Here is a 16,980-nt window from a genome sequence, read left to right as displayed (position 1 = left end):
GCCTTCTACTTTTTCAGTTCTAACTGGTAGAATTGTTTCTCTGTTGAGAGGTCATGGGGACCTCTGCCTCAGCCTGACCTTCTTGGGATGTCCCTAGCTTCTCTCCGTTGGTAGGACTGGGACACATGCTTCTGTGAAGGAAACAGCATCTACTCCCATTTTTCTCAAGACTTTATACTAGTTTACACTAGGAATATAAGTTGATTTTCCTAAAGGCCTTTCCCCTCAATTTCCTGTGTATGTATGAGTGCTTGGAGCTCTAGGCATGTTTCTCCTGTCAAAACAGACCTGGAGTCCTAGTATGGGTTGCTCCTGTTCAGCCCGACACTGGAGAATGCTCACTGGAGTCCTTGGGACTCTCTGCTCTCTATTCTCTAGTCACACAAGGTTGCTCTGTAACTTCTGGTTTGTGCTGTTTTTATGAGGCTTAAGTACTGATATATTTATTTTTATGTGTTTGTTTTGCCTGCTTGTATGTATGTATGTATGTATTTATGTATGTGTACCACATGCATGTTTGGTGCCCGCAGAGGGCTGAAGAAAGCATTGGGTTCCTTGGCATTGAATTAAGGATGGCTGTAAGCTGCCATGTGGGTTCTGGGGAACCAGCTTGGGTCTTCTAGAAGAATAGCAAATGCTCTTAACCTCTGAGCCATCTCTCTAGGCCCTCAATATAATCTTTGAGTCATGAAAAAATTGGGAGTTTCCGTTTATGGTTTCTTTCTGAGACCATTTATGTTGCATTGGAGCTGCTGGCTGTACAGTTTGTGGGTGTTCTGTGTGTGAGACTGAGGCAGTATCTTCCTGTGAGACCTTCCTTGAAAGTTTCCGGGATTCCATGAAATTGGTCTGTTTCAGCCATTTGTTAATTTTGATAGACTATGCTTTGCTTAGAAGTTGCTCATCTTAGTTAAGTTTTAAATTGTTTCCATTGAATTGCACCAAGTGGTCTATTCTGACCTGGGTGCCTGGTTCTTAGTTTTTACTTTGTGTGTCTATGCTTTCTTTCCTTGATTAGTTAGTTTGTCAGAGATCCACAAATTCAATTTTTTAGCCTGATTTACTGTTAGTCTGTTTTCTACCCAATTAATTTCTGCTTTCATTTTTATATAGTTTGTTCTTCTGTTTATTTTTAGTCTAAAATGTATGAATTTTTATTCTTAAATTTTTATTAATAACAGATCTTTATTTAACATTGCAAACTTTACTCTCGTTGCCACTTTAAATACATCTTAGTGTCTTATTTTTCAGACATGGTCATCATTATTATTATTGTTGTGGTAGTTATTTTTGTGAGGGGTTGGTATTAGGCTTCATATGCTACAGGCAAGTGTTACACCATTGAGCTATCTTCGCCAAACCAAGAATTTTCTGTTTGTATTCATTCTTCTATAGCCTGTTGTTGTTGTTGATGTTGTTGTTGTTGTTGTTGTTGTTGTTGTTGTTGTTGTTGTTCTTCTTCTTCTTCTTCTTCTTCTTCTTCTTCTTCTTCTTCTTCTTCTTCTTCTTCTTCTTCTTCCTCTTCTTCCTCTTCCTCCTCCTCCTCCTCCTCTTCCTCCTCTTTTCTTTTCTTTCCTTTTCTTTTCTTTAAGACAGAGTCTCACTGTGTGTTACCCTGGCTGGCCTGAAAGTTGCTGATAGACTAAGCTGGCCTTGAACTCACAGAGACCTCCTGCCTCTGTCTCCTGAGGCAAGGATTAAAGGTGTGGAGCATCCACACCTAGCTTTTTCTAGGTTGACCTCAGTTTCTAGAAACAGTTAACTTTGCTAATTTGATTGCATTGTGTTCCCAAAGACTTGTTCATACTATTTCTGCTTTGTGTCACTTCATTTTCCTCTGTGACTCCGTTTGCAGATTGTGGTGGTAAAATGTGGGTCCTAATAGTTGTCTTCGTCCATGTGCTGCAGAGCCCCTTGTGTGTGGCTTGTGTCCTGGCGGCCTGTCTTTATGTGCATGTTTCAGATCGCTGACATCCTCCTGCAAACTATCTTTCTTCAGGTGGGAACGTGGGTTGAGGGCTAGACATCCAATCTTCTTGTCTAAATGGGCAGCAAATTGGCAGGGCACCATTTCCTAATAGTCTCCCCCTTTCATGTTCTGTGTACACACCGCTGTGGATACTTTGGCTCTGTTGACTGTTGTCTGCTATGGGGCAATCAAGCTTTTCTTACCTATTGTATGGTCTGTTCTTTTGAAGTAGTCCTTTGCTGACACATTTTAGTATGTCAAGTGTGTAAGATGTATTTTCTGAAGATGGTTATTCTGGTATGCCCTGTTCCACATATTCTTCTCTGTGTGCCCAGAGACTTTTCTCTGTTGAGAGGCTGGGTCTTTTATATATATCATCTAGTTCTGCTTGGTTGGGCTGTGATTATTAAAACAGTCTATACTATCTGCTGGCCAGACACCAGTCACCGTGCTGTGAGAAACCTTGTGCTCTCAGAAGGCTATGAGGAGGGACCCAGGCCATTAGAGATCCACCCGTGTGGGTCTTCCAACCTTAAAACTGCTGCCCCACGTCATTTTCTGTTTGCACATCTATGGGCACAGTAGTATTAGAAGTTGTTGCCATTTGGAGTAGTTTTTACCCAGCGGTAGCTGGAAATGCAGTTCAAGAGACAGGAAAAGGAAAAGAAAGTGGGGGAGGAGAGGAGACTTGGGAGTTTTGATTGAAATTGTCTTGTTTAGTTCATTATTGATTAAGAAAAATTTTAATCGTGGTAAGTTTTCTTGAACCTAGGACCTAAAAACAGAAGAGCTTTTTGGTGAGTCAGTAAAATCAGCATGGGTCTATATCAGTATTAAGAGAGCTGAAAATCCAAAGAGCCCTGGACTGAGACAGTGAGGGGGAACTGTTAAAGGAGAGGGGAGGGCCTGTAGAGATGGTTCAGCAATTAAGAGCACAGGTTGCCCATCCAGATCCCAGCACCAACAATGTGGCTCATAACTATCTGTAACTTCAGTGCTAGGGGACCTAACACTCTCTTCTGACCTCTGTGAGTACCAGACACATATATAGTGCACAGGCAAACATGCAGGCAAAATATCCATTCAATCACATAAAATAAAAACAAATAAATTGTATACATTTAAAAGGAGTATGTGTAGTTAAACAATAGTTGTTTCTAAAAGTATTAACTCAAAATTTTGAATTGTGGTATCTTTTGTTGTTGTTGAACCCAAGGCATATGCTGAACAAGGGCTTCACCAAAGCCAGCCCCAGTCCTTGAATCTTGGTTTTAGTTTTCTAAGTGTAAATGAAATTTTAAGTATGGTAAATAGGAGCACTAGAGATGAACAACCAACAAGAGGAATTCTGTGCTGTGGCTCCTTGGCTTCGTTGGCGAGGAGTGCTTTATCTGACCACTTGGGTTAGTCATGGGAGAGAGAAGTAGAACTGAGTTTGAGTGAAGCCGCTTCTGTAAGCTGGGGCAGCTTGAGGGAGCTTGGTCTTATGTGGAGAAGTCAAGGGACGTGAGGTTGGATCAGGACCCTAGAGCTCCTAGAGGCTACAGGGCAGCCGTCAGGAGGCTAGGCTCCTGGCTGACCCATGACTGTGTCAGCCTTATGGGGCTTAGGCACAGAACCCTGACCAAAGCTCCTTCTCACTCATGGACAGTGTCACTCGGGTGACCTCAGCTCTTCAGCCTGTGTGCTGTATCTCATGCCTTTGGGTGCCAGAATGTACTGGGGCTGGGACAGGTGTGAAACTGAGCATGGCACTTTAGGCTCAGGCCTCTGGGCTTTTCTCTATTCTAGTTTACCCCCTGGCTGCCCCAATGTTTTAACATGCTGTGACTAGTGTCTTTTTGTTATTGATATCCCATGCATTGGAGAGCTTGCCTTCACAGTGACTTATTTATTTTTAGGATACTGAAGTGTACAAAGCTACGGTAAAAGATGACCTCACCAAGTGGCAGAATGTTCTGAAAGCGCATAGCTCTGTGGACTGGTTAATAGTGGTAGTTGAAAATGATGCCAAGAAGAAAAACAAAACCAACATCCTTCCTCGAACTTCTATTGTGGACAAAATAAGAAATGACTTTTGTAATAAACAGAGTGACAGGTAAGTGTGTCTTGCATTTTACCCTTTTTGGTTGATGTCAGTGATAACCATTGACTCAACCAGTCTAGAAAACTACAGAGGGCCGGGCGGTGGTGGTGCACACCTTTAATCCCAGCACTCGGGAGGCAGAGGCAGGTGGATCTCTTTGAGTTCGAGGCCAGCCTGGTCTACAAGAGCTAGTGCCAGGACAGGCTCCAAAGCTACAGAAAAACCCTGTCTCGGAAAAACTAAAAAAAAAAAAGAAAAGAAAAAAGAAAACTACAGAGGGGTGCTGGATACCATTCCCAGCCCCTCCATTCTCTGCAGTTCCTGGCCTTGCAGATCTTCTCTAAGTGTGCAGCCTAAGGAGAGAGGCTTCTGGGCTAAGTTGTCCTGGGGAAGATCAGTACTTGAATAGTGTAGAGTTCCCTAAACAGTTTTTCAGCTGTGGGACACACATTTCTCTGTTTATAGTCCACTTGTTAAAAATTCCTGGAAGGAAGTTGCAGAACACCAGCTTCATCCCTTTGTTACAGTGGCTTATTGCCCATCTGTGCCTGCTCGAACTTCTCTCTCCCTCGCACTGCTGTGCCCAGTTGGTCAGCTGGCTCTGTGCTGACTCATGTGCTGATAGCCGGGTCTCACAGATTTGCACTGGAGCCTGGACCCTGTCCTGGTGCTACAGGTTGTCATTTCCATGGTCACTACCTTCAGTGGAATGTTCCCATGCTGCAAGAACCTATAAGAGTATAGCCAGCCTGCTTTGGGAGCCTGAGGGAGGTGTGCTGGGGTTGGGGATGAGCCAGGAAGTACAGGCAGGCTACATGAAGTAAGTGGGAAAGCAGCCTAGGGCAGAGCATTTTCTGTGTGTCTTTAGAGCGTTGTCATTCTGTGCAACATTGATGGCTGCTGTTGTCACTTTAGTATATTGTGAGTTCTCTGCCCCGTAATTGCTAGTCAGTACATTATAATGTATTACATTAATAAGCCATATGTTATTTCTAGACACCTCAAAGACTGTTGGGCTCTTGTTTGCTTACTGTTATTCTAGACAACATTGTATGTGTCTTTCCAGCTTAGATACTGTGAATGTCCTTAACTACTTCCTTAGGATAAACACCTTAAAGGGAAATTGTGTGGCTATAGGTTCTGTGCATTCTTCAAGCCTTTGCAAATACTGCTAAGTCAGATGCTGACTCAGTGATTGTTTGAGATGGTGATAGCATCAGTGTATGAGGCCCTCCGTGGAGCTCCTCCTCCCATGTGCCTGCTAGCAGCAGCTCCACTGCTCTGTGCTCTGGGAAACACTGATGGTCTCCTGATGAGACTTCATTCCTTGCATAGTAGCTGTGCTGGGCCCCACCTTTCTGATTCATGCAAGCAGATGACGACCTAGAGACCGTGGGAGTTGAAAGGCCTACCAAGGAAGGAGTAAGGGAATGATAGTGTGATGCAGCGTGGGGACTGTTGGGTAGGTAGGTAGCCGCGGGCTGGTAGAGGAAAGCCTGCCTCAAGAATGGTGTTGTAGGTTCCTTCCCTGCAGTGTGGAGAGTATAGGAAACTGTGCTGCTGCTCAACAAGGATGTTGGCGATTGCAGCTCTTGTTGACAGGTGACCTCAGGTGGGGCTGGCCCTGCTTTCTGCCCTTCTGGGAGGGATCAGTGCCTACTGAGTGGGTGAAGGAACGGCTGACTTTTCTGTGCTGCCTCACCTTCTTTGGTGGTTCCATGGAAGCTGCTGTCCCTGAGGGGATGTGCTGGGATAAAGTTGGTTCGTTTTGCTGTTTGCTAGCAACTGAATAAGATTTTTCTTAAGGAAAACTGTTAATGCCCATTAAGATTTTAAAATCGTTTCTGAGTTTAGGTTTATTTGCGTCATGGGCACAGTCTCCTTGCAGTTAAATCACATCACACCTGTCTGTCATTTGTCTTAATGTTGTCCTTACAGAGTCATGGTGTGGTGGTAGAAGCAGATCTACGGGGAGGGCTAGGGCTCGCTGCAGGGGTCTCCCAGGATGTACTTCAGTGACCAGTGGAGTGGGTTCTGTGTAGAAGAGATGGCAAGTGAAGAAGAGAATTAGGAGGGAGGAGGAGGGCATGGCATGTTCAGTAATCCAGGCTGGAGTGAGGGGAGGTGAAGCCCAGAGCTGCAGTTGGACTGTGGTTCTCCCACCCTGAGTTGAGGGCATGAGGAGCTGGTGGAGTTTGTGAGGCATGTGAGAACGAGGATTGGGAACTGAGGGTGCTGTGGCTTCTGTGTCACAACCACCCTGCAGGGGCCACTCCTCTTCAGTCCCACTCTGACCCCATCCCTGCAGACTCACAGTGCTTCCTGCACAGGCAGCAGCGCCCTGTTCTGGCCCCTCCCTGAGGGCTCTCACTGATGGGAGAAGAAAAGCAGGAGAGGCTCTGGGGAGTTTGGGAAGGAGGCTCAGCTGAGCCAGTGTGTTGTCCCAAGGTTTTCCCAGCCTGCCCTTCGTGTCTTTGCAGGTGTGTTGTGCTCTCTGACCCCTTGAAAGACTCTTCTCGAACTCAGGAATCCTGGAATGCCTTCCTGACCAAACTCAGGACATTGCTGCTCATGTCTTTTACCAAAAACCTTGGCAAGTTTGAGGATGACATGCGGACCTTGAGGGAGAAGAGAACAGAGCCGGGCTGGAGCTTCTGTGAATACTTCATGGTTCAGGTACTGGCCTCTCCTGATGGCGGGAGGCAGCTCTCAGGCTAGTTCCTACTGGCTTTCAGAGCCAGCTGTGGAGCCCAGAGTGGTGTTTCCATTGTAAGCAGATGACCGTGAGTTCTGTGGGTCTCCTGCTGCCTCACAGCTCAACACTGCCCCACCTCATTGAACTCATCTTTGTTTTTTTTGGACACAGGGGCTTCTAAAGTCTGCTGTGAGTTAGGCAGAGGCGCCCAGCATTGGAGAATGACTGATATGGGTGTGCTGGTTCACTGTTGTCCAGACACTGGGGTTTAGGGTGTTTTCTGGGAGCATCCCTAGCTCCAGGCTCCAGTAAAGGATTATGTTAAGCCAGTTCTTTACTGGAATTCACCAAATTATTTAGGCTTTTGAATTGTTGTTTGCAATCAGCCTTTTGTTTTTGAAGGGGAAAATTCTTGGGTTCCATGTGATGCGGTGCTGTAGTAGTGCAGGCACAGGACCCTTGCTCTTAGGACTCTGCTTTTCCCCCATCTTTTGACTGGGAAAGCATAAGCATCATGTTTAGATATCAGCCATGTATTCATTGCTGAAGAAATGGAATATTTTGAATAAATAGAAGACCCGTCGTGATTAGAAATTGAATTTTCTTATTCTGAAGCATCTAAGGTTTAGCACAGGTCAGGAGATTTGAGTGTGCTTATCATATATATATAATTTATTTATTTATTGGTTTTTCAAAGCAGGATTTCTCTGTGTTGCTTTGGAGCCTGTCCTGGAACTCACTTTGTTGGCCAGACTGGCCTTGAACTCACAGAGATCCACCTGCTTCTGCCTCCTAAGTGCTGGGATTAAAGGCGTGGGACACCACCATCCAACTCTATATGATTGTAGACACCTTTCTAATGGCTCTGTCTCCTCACTTTTGAAGCTTATTAAGCTTAGTCTAGGAATTCCAGACAAGGAAGGGGAATGACTAGATGAAGACAAATTGCCGGAATTAGGATAGAGGTCAGTTTGAACCATACATGATGGGATGGGTGGATGGATGGATAGATACATGGTTAGATGGACTGGGGAGGCAAGTGGATGGATGGGTGGAGGATGGATAGGTGTGTGGATAGATAGATGAAAGAATGGGTAGAAGAGTGGGTGGACTGATGGATGAAGATACAGGGGCTGAAGAGATGGCTCAGCAGTTAAGCACACTAGCTGCAGAGGATCTGGGTTTGATTTTCAGCATCAGCATGACAGCTCACAACTGTTTATAAGTCCACCTCCAAGGGGTAACTGACACCTACACGTCCTTCTGGCCTCCTTGGTCATTGCACACACATGGTACACAGACATACATGTAAGCAAAACATCCATATACATAAAGTAAGAGTTAGGTGCATGAATGAATTTCATGAAATTCAAGTCAGAGCTGTGTAGTTAATAGTTTAGTACAAACAGTGATTTCAGAATTTGAGAATGGTACTGCAGTTACATGAGGTGTCAGTGTGGCGGGAAACTGACGAAGAATTCTGTACAAACCATCGTTTTCTTTGCAACAGATTTTTATAAATCTGAAAGTAGTTCAGATTAAAAGTAAGAGAGCAACCATGGAGGGAATGAGGAAAGAGCCCAACCTATGCCATTGTGAAAGAAACCTGCACAGGGCTTTGCTGCATGCTGCTGCCTAGATCAGCTTCCTGGAGTAGCCTGTTTCCACACAGGCCATGAAAGGAATGGCCAAGCTCTACAGCTTGAGGGGATGAAAAGGTTATGGATGTTGCTTATTAAGTGTGGATGTACTTTACACTGCTGTATAGGTAAGCTGGTGCACGCCAGCCAGGCATGTAATCCTAGTATTAGAGAGGCTGGAGGCAGAAAGATCACACGTTTGAAGCTAACCTGGGCCAAATAGTGAAAACCTATCTTGAAAGAAAAATCTAATACCACAATTGAAAAAGATTAACTTCTTGTTCAGCCTGAAAAGCACTTGACAAAAAAGAAAAGAAAAGAAGGAAAGGAAGGGAAGGAAAGGAAAGGAAGGAAAGAAGTCGGGAGAATCCTGTAGTGTCTGTGAGACACTGTCTAGCAGTGTTTTCAGAGGCAGCAAGACACAGAACTGGAGGGGTCCTCAGCTTCAAAGGTCAAGCTAGCTGCTTTCCTGCAGCTCCCCTCTGGGTTACAGGTAACAGCTGAATGCACAACCTCGTTACTGTGCCAGGAGTGTGTTGCATTTGCAGACAGGAATTTAATCCTCATACAGAGGGAACAACTCCACTATCCAGGTAAGGAACCAGATGAGGAACCCAAGGCCCAGGCTTCTGGTCAGCCCAGCTGCAGCTGGAAGGGCTGATGAGGCTGGAGTCTGGATCTGAAGTGGGCTGTGGGTTCCATCTGTGTTCCTGATCCCTTTCCCTTGAGTGCCGTGTGGTGCTCCAGGCTGTAAGAACAGTGATTGCGGCCACATGGAGTGGATCTGAGTGCTTCAGTGTGGATTTACACAGATGTGTTTGACCCTCTGACTTTTCCTTTACAGTAAGGCAAATTACAGTAGTTACAATGATAGAAATTGGGGTCAGGGTGGGGGGAGAGGAACTTGGCCCCTGGCCATCCCTGTTTGTTATTTCATTCAACGAATACTAAGCAGCTGTTTGTGCTGCACACACCAGCGCCAAGGTGATGTCCACATATCACTTTCATGAATCTACTGTAAACTGGTCAGAGTGGAGAAGGACGGCACCAGGGGTCAGAAGTGCTAGGGCCTCAAGCAAAAGTCTGAACAGGGGACACAAACATCTAGGGAGAGGCCAAAAAATAAGCTGTGTGGAGATTAGTAGGAAGCTCAAGAGAAGAGGCAGCTGTGGACCTGGAAGAGCCAGAGACTGGGTTATGATGTAACTCGGGTAATGGGTACCACTGTGACCAGCTATGTCCAGTGCTGTTGGAAGGCTAGACCTGGCCTTGGCTTTTCCTTCTCCCTTGTGTTCTCCATCCTCCTATGTGAGTGAGGGCTGATGTGCTATAGAGGCTTTGTGATCCTAGATAGCACTGTTGCTCTCCATGGCTGATGTGGCTTTAGGAACTGACTGGTGTTTTTGGTGACAGGAGGAGCTTGCCTTTGTCTTTGAGATGCTGCAGCAGTTTGAAGATGCCCTGGTACAGTACGACGAGCTGGATGCCCTGTTCTCACAGTATGTGGTCAACTTTGGAGCTGGGGGTGAGTAGATGCTTCAACCACTAAGCCATTGCTCAGCAGTTCCCTTACTTTTCATTTAGCTAGTCTGTTTGTCCTGTAATTAATCATTTGCTGTTATTTATGCAAATTATAAGGGGTACTCTCATTCCTGTTGGAAATAAAATAGATAATTAAGAATTACTCATTGTCACTTTTTGAGGAATCTCAAGTAGTAAAAGCACTTACAAAGCTCCTTTCAGGTTACATAGTTCTAAGGAGAGTAGATGTCCTTCTCTGTCTGCGGCCCTCAGCGTTCCTTCTGTGAGCTTACTGTGACACTATCCAGGAGCACCATTGAACTGTCAAACATTTAAGTAGTTCTAAATTCTTTTAAAATTACAAAATTACCACAATGGAAACACATAGAAAGCAGTTGAAAGCCTGGGAGAAAGACAGTAGGTAAAGAGCTTGCACTGTTTCATACACACACTCGGTGAAGCACAGGACTTGACTTCGAATCCCCACAACTCATCTGAAAGCTGAGTGTGCTGGTGTGTGCTTGCAGTCCAATGGCAGGGGCTCACTGGTCAGCCACTCTTCCATTCAGCAAGCTTGGGATTCGGGGGTGGGGAGGGACCCTGCCCTAAAAAATGAGAGAGGGATTGAAGATAACCAACACTGGTCTCTGGCCTCCACATGCACATATGTGCATACATACAAACAGGTATACACATATACACACAAATAAAAGAACTGCCTGGGTGGTGCTGGTGCATGCCTTTAATTCCAGTGCTTAGGAGGCAGAAGCAGGCAGATCTGAGTTTAAGGCCAGCCAGGGCTACACAGAGAAGCCCTGTCTTGCAAAAAACAAGTGATCAAAAAAAATTTGATAATAGTAATAAATAAAATAAGTCATCCTGTTTTCATTGTTTATTTAGATAGAGACAGTAACATATGTTGAGACTCTTAGAAAAAAGATTTTTTAAAATTTACCCATATGTGCATATATGCCTCTGTGTATACACACATGTACATGCAGGTACCTAAGAAAGCTAGACAAAGGCATTGGATCCCCTGGAGCTAGAGTTACAGTAATTGTGGGCTAACCTGATCTGGGTGCTGGGAACTGCACTCGAGTCCTCTGCAAGAACAGCAAGCACTCTTAACCACGGAGCTATCTCTTCAGTCCCTTGTTGAGACATTTTCTCTTTCTTTCTTGTTTGCACTGTCATGGCATCTCTCCAAAGATCCAATCAAATGCCCAGCTATTTTTGTTAAAGGATGCACAGTATTTGAGCTGTCTCCTAAGCGTGGGTGCAGATCTCCCCTGGGTTGTTTTTTCCTTGCCCTCCCAATCCCCAGGCAAAGCTAGACATGTTTTTAAGAACCTTGTCATTGTGTCTGAGGGAAGCAGTGATGTCTAGGGACTGTGGCAACAGATGAGAACCTGCGGAATGATGAAGTACTAGGACAGTCAGCTTACCTGGGCCTGTCGTGGTTCTGAGATGGGTCTCAAAGTGTCGCTAATTGACCCCTAGTCCAGACCAATCCTTATATAATAGTTTGGATGCCTTACTCTGCTAATATCTAGATACCAGTCTATAACCAAAGTAAAACATTTGCTAATTAAACTAGAGGAACTGTTTCTCACATTTATTTTTTTAAAGATTTATTTTTTTATGTGTATTGTTGTTTTGCCTGTATATATATATCTGTGTGAGGATGCCAGATTCTCCAGAACTCGAGTTACAGACAGTTGTGAGCTGCCATGCCGGTGCTGGGAATTGAACCCATGTCCTTTGAAAGAGCAGCCAATGATCTTAACTGATGAGCCATCTCCCCAGCCCTCTCACATTTATTTTTCTAATATATATCCATGTAATATATACACTTCTTTTCAATATAAAATTGTTCTTATACTTCTCACAATTTCTTTGTTTTTTTCTCAATTAAAAAAAAAGCTGGGCCATGGTGGAGCATGCCTTTAATCCCAGCACTCAGGAGGCAGAGGCATGTGGAGCTCTGTGAGTTCAAAGCCAGCCTGGTCTACAGAATGAGTTCTAGAACAGGCTCCAAAGCTACACAGAGAAATCTTGCCCTGCAAAATCTTAATTAATTAAGTAATGTGGGACAGTTTAAAATCTAAAAATAAGCCCAGGCCAAGTTTTGTAGCGGAATGAAAGGATGGCCTCATCATGGACTTCTGGAGCACCTCTGGACGCAGTTAGGGGCAGTGCAGAATCCTGCTCTCGTGGGGTGGCCTTTTGAACATGAGTGAGATCAGCTCCATTTGCAGCAGGAGTAGTCATGGACATAGAAGGGATTTGAGAAAAGGGATGTCTGAGACCACCCCTCTTGGGAAGTGTCATTTGCCCAGAGGCCTAAATAGAACATGACAGTGACCATAAATTCTGACAAAGCGAACTGCTTGTGTGGTATCACCAAGTTTGATGCAGCAGGTCCACTTAGGTGATCACAGTGGGTGTGGTCAGGGAGGCTACAAGCTGGGTTGTATGATGTCAGTTACCAGGTTGAGCATGGAGTGGTTGTGAGGTTAAATCATACAGATGAAATGAGTTAGTATAGATTCTTTTTTATGTAATGATTTATTTGTATTTTATGTACATTGGTGTTTTGCCTGCATGTATGTCTGTGTGAGGGTGTTGGATCCTCTGGAACTGGAGTTACTGACAGGTGTGAACTGCCGTGTGGGTGCTGGGATTTGAACCTGGTTCCTCTAGAAGAGCAGCAGTTTCTCTTAACCATGGAGCCATCTCTCCAGCACCATAGATTTTTGTTTTAAGATCATATTTAGTATCAAGGCTATAATTTAGACCTGGGGACCTTGCTGGGAAGCTGACAGGAATTGCCTTTCCCCTGGTTGCTGCACCCTCTTCCCTGTCCTTCATCCTGTCCTCCAGCACTTCCCCTCAGGGAGCTGCTAGGAGGAGCTACGAGATGCCCCCAGCTCTACGGCTTGTCACTGCCTTACTCATTGTATACCTACACAGGACCTCTTGGGCATGGTAGGATGCTATGTACTCTGTTCAACCACCAATGCCGTGATCCAAATGGGTGTACTTACAGGAGCCACCCCATCCCAAAGCACTAGGTGATTGGTGGGGCAGGGGAGTGGTAGCTGGTCGGAAAGCTGCCTGCTCCTGTATGAGACCTGGTGGTCTGGGCAGGAACTTTAGTTAGGTGAAGTGCCTGCAAGTCAGCATCTTTCATGGTGTGTGTTTGTTTAGATGGTGCCAACTGGCTGACTTTTTTCTGCCAGCCGGTGAAGAGCTGGAATGGACTGGTGCTCCGTAAGCCCATAGACATGGAGAAGCGTGAGTTGATACAGAGGCAAGAAGCCACACTGCTGGACCTGCGAAGCTACCTTTTCTCCCGCCAGTGCACCTTGCTCCTCTTCCTGCAGCGGCCATGGGAGGTGGCTCAGCGTGCTCTGGAGCTGCTGCACAGCTGTGTGCAGGAGCTGAAGCTCCTAGAAGTGAGTTGGCTCCTCTCCCCACTTACCCTGGGAAGTGTTGGGCCTAATGAGTACGTGAGGAAGCCAATGAGTGGCAGGAAGGGGTTGAATTGTTACCTGAAGTGATAGAAGTATCTTAATTCTTTTGAGAGTAATTCACCTAAGGGGTACTGATCTCTTCACTGCCTGGAGCCATGCATACTTCAGTAAGATGGTGTTTCAGAGGCCTCTTTGCCCAGAAACTTCACATGTGCATACATAGGATGTCAGATCCACATTTCTCAGTTGAAACCTCCAAAGTGTCTTACCCAGAGCCATAGGGTATTATTACATAACCTTCATCATCCATGCCCAGGGGCTTGTCATCCCATGACCTGCTGCAGGCTTCCCAAGGGATCATCCTTGTAAGGCCCAGAGAGCCTGTGGAGAGCCATGTCAGCCACATGCCCTTGCTGTGAACAGCTGACTGAATCAGCTCAGAGGAAATGGCCCACGGCTCTAGAGGTTTTCAGCTTAGAGGGAATGGCCCACGGCTCTAGAGGTTTTCAGCCCTACATAGTAAGGAGAGTGTCTGATGGAGGCTCCTCCCATCTCAGCGGATGAGGAAACAGAACAAGCCAGAACCAGGGGCCAGTCAATAACCTTCAAGAGTTTGCCCCAGAGCCCTCCTCCACCAGCTAGACCCCATCTGCTAAAGGTAACACAGCTACCAGCTGGAGGCTAGTTCAATAATGAGCCTGTGGGAGACACTTCAGATTCAAGAAATAGATGTAAATTTGCTCTGTTCACTAAAATATTGGTAGGGCAGTATTTCATAATACAATAACTTTGTTTTATACCCTACAATACTAAATGAGAGGCCCAACATGTCTTTGAAATAATCTTAAAAGCTTTATGCACGTTGTGGTCATGTGTGAGGAGAGTGCGTGTTTGTGGTTGTGCCTATTGCTCTCCACCTTATTTCTTTAAGGCAGAGTCTCTTAGGGCTGGAGCCATGATGGCTCAGCAGTTAAAAGTGCTGGCTGTTCTTCCAGAAGACATAAGTTTGATTCTCAGCATTCACACGTCCGCTCTTAACCATCTATAACTCTAGTCTCAAGAGATCCAGTGCCCTCTTCTGGCCTCCTTGGGCACCAGGCACAGACATGGTGTATAGATATACATATTTCACATAAAATACAATTGAAAGAATTTCGCTGCACTGGAAACCCAATGTTTTGGCTAGGGTGACTGGTTAGTGAGCTCCCAGGATCTATCTGTCTCTGCCCTCCAACCTCCATCACTGAGTTTATGTATGTGCAGCCATGCCTGGCTTTTTATGTGGGTACTGGGGTTTGAATTCAGGTCCTTATGCTTTCAGAGGGAACACTCTTACCTATTAAGGCATCTCCATGGTACCCCCTTTTTTTCTTTTTAATCCAATTATTTTTACCAAGTTATTTTTCTTTTATGTAATCAAGTATGTAGGAGAACTAGTTCTCTACAGTGACACTTGTGATGATACTTGGTGGGGGAACCCTGCTCTAGTGGGTCTCTGTGCTCTCCTCTCCAGGGTCTCCAGCGTGTACGGGGAAATGGTATGTTCACTTAGGCTCATAGACTTGCAGCCTGTCGTGATAATGCCTCCCCGCTCACCCTAGTGTGGGAGGTAGGGATGCTGCCATCCCAAGGGGCATGCTCTTGTGGGTTCTAGTGCTGATCCCTTAGCGTGCCTGCTTCTGATGGAAGCCGTGCAACCATGAAGGGAGCTTTTCCATGCTAGGATGAAAGTGAGTAATCTCACCCTTCAGAAACTGACCATGCTATCATCTATAGTGACACAGAGGGCACCCCGACTTCTTTCCAGCCTCTACACTCTCTGGGCTCAGGGGATCTAAAGGAGGCTGTCGGGAGTGTGTCTCATGAGCACAAGGTGGCCTTCACATGCCACCAGCGCAGGATTCACTTGTGTTTCACTTTGAGTAGATCCAAGTAGCATGTTCACCAAAACTGAGATAGCAGCTACAAGATAAACCATGTCAGTCATCAGGGGAAAGTGCACTTAGAGTTGGTTGTGGGCCAGAGGCCTTCCTGGGGCTGTCACCAGTTGTGGTGGTGATGCTCCAGGTAAACTTGGAGTGTTGAATAGAGTCTGTGGTGCATGTTGTAGTATGTATCTGCCTAAGCTATAGGAATTCTTTAATTCTAACACTGCTTTGATCTGTTGTAAAGCATTCAGCTGTTGCTATTGAATGTCATTGATGTCCTTTCTGCTTTGTTGAACAGTCTGTTCTTAGTGTGCCCACAAAGTCACCTGAGGTCCTGAGCCAGGTGATAGCTTTCCGTAGGCATTTATTTGTTTATATTCTGTGTATGAGTGTTTGCCTGCATGTATGTCTGTATGCCATACGTGTGCTTGGTGCCCTTAAAGGCCAGATGAGAGCATTGAATACTTGGGACTGGAGTTATGGGTGGTCTTGACCTACCATGTGAATTCTGAGAATTAAACCTGAATCCTCTGGAAGAGTAGCAAGTGCTCTTAACTGCTGAGCCAACTCTCCAGTTCACATAGACTTTTCCAAATAAGGTTTTAAAATATGTAACTGAAAATTGTATGCAAACTAAGTCCTTTATTGTCACCAGACACATGACTCAGATACGTTTGTACACAGGTTACTCCTGTCTGTGGCGTGTGATAGGTTATCCTTCTGTAACTTTGTGGGTCATGGCTGTGCTACACTGTCTGAGAGCATCCTCATGTGCACGTACTTCTGTCCTCGTAGGTCTCTGTCCCACCCGGTGCTCTAGATTGCTGGGTATTCCTGAGCTGTCTGGAGGTGTTGCAGAGGATAGAAGGCTGCTGTGACCGGGCACAGATAGACTCCAACATTGCCCACATGGTGGGACTGTGGAGCTATGCAATGGAAAAGGTACCTGCTACTGTGTGTGAAGTGTTTGCATTGTCTCTAAGGGTGCCTGTGTGGCAGATAGCATGGGCTGTTAGGAGAAATCTGATTATTTAGACTAGTTTGGATACTCTCACGTCCTTACAGTGCATCTGAACACAGCCATGGGTCGGAGTTTCTTAGTTCTTGTCAGCTCCTTTAGCAGGTGACAAGTGAGACAGTGTCAGTGTCAGGGATGGGCAGGTAAGAGGTGCAGTAGGCTGCAGAAATGCAGGTATGGGCCAGTGTGTGTTGTGGGTGGACCACAGGAGCAGGGCACAGTGGGGAGGGGTGCACATAGAGCCATTATTTAAAAAGTGGGTCACAGTTATCTGAATGACAGGGAGTGGATTCACAACCTCAGCTCTATTCTGGAACTAACCTGAAAAAGGTGTGAGCTGGCAGCAATCCCATAAGGGGTGCTGTAAAATTCAGACCATTTAGATAAGAAAGCTAAGTTTTTCCCACAATGAACAGGCATCAGGATTATATATTTACTACATTTGTGGATTGCCTACTGACTTACAACAAATGAACTCGAACTATGGGTTTCCCTCAACAGCTAAAGTCCTTAGGGTACCTGTGTGGACTTGTGTCGGAAAAGGGCCCCAACTCAGAAGATCTCAACAGAACAGTTGATCTTTTGGCGGGATTAGGGGCTGAGAGACCTGAAACAGGTATGATCACTGCTGGAGCCCAGCGGGGGCT

At 45.6% G+C, this 16,980-nt stretch overlaps 1 protein-coding gene across 1 annotated transcript in view; it reads left to right on the top strand.

Moving 5' to 3' along the window:
• Positions 1–16,980, top strand: part of Trappc10 (trafficking protein particle complex 10) — a 68,997-nt gene that overhangs the window by 21,518 nt on the left and 30,499 nt on the right. The window contains exons 4-9 of the mRNA XM_005360282.3: positions 3,871–4,067; positions 6,536–6,731; positions 9,804–9,915; positions 13,122–13,369; positions 16,111–16,257; positions 16,835–16,949. Of these exons, the coding sequence (XP_005360339.1) occupies positions 3,871–4,067; positions 6,536–6,731; positions 9,804–9,915; positions 13,122–13,369; positions 16,111–16,257; positions 16,835–16,949 (1,015 nt within the window). The remainder of the gene's footprint in view (positions 1–3,870; positions 4,068–6,535; positions 6,732–9,803; positions 9,916–13,121; positions 13,370–16,110; positions 16,258–16,834; positions 16,950–16,980) is intronic.

The sequence above is a fragment of the Microtus ochrogaster genome, linkage group LG2, assembly GCF_000317375.1.
Source record: "Microtus ochrogaster isolate Prairie Vole_2 linkage group LG2, MicOch1.0, whole genome shotgun sequence".
NCBI classification, from domain to species: Eukaryota; Metazoa; Chordata; class Mammalia; order Rodentia; family Cricetidae; genus Microtus; species Microtus ochrogaster.
Note: the sequence above shows the minus strand (reverse complement) of the source record. Positions and strands in the feature narration are given on the sequence as shown.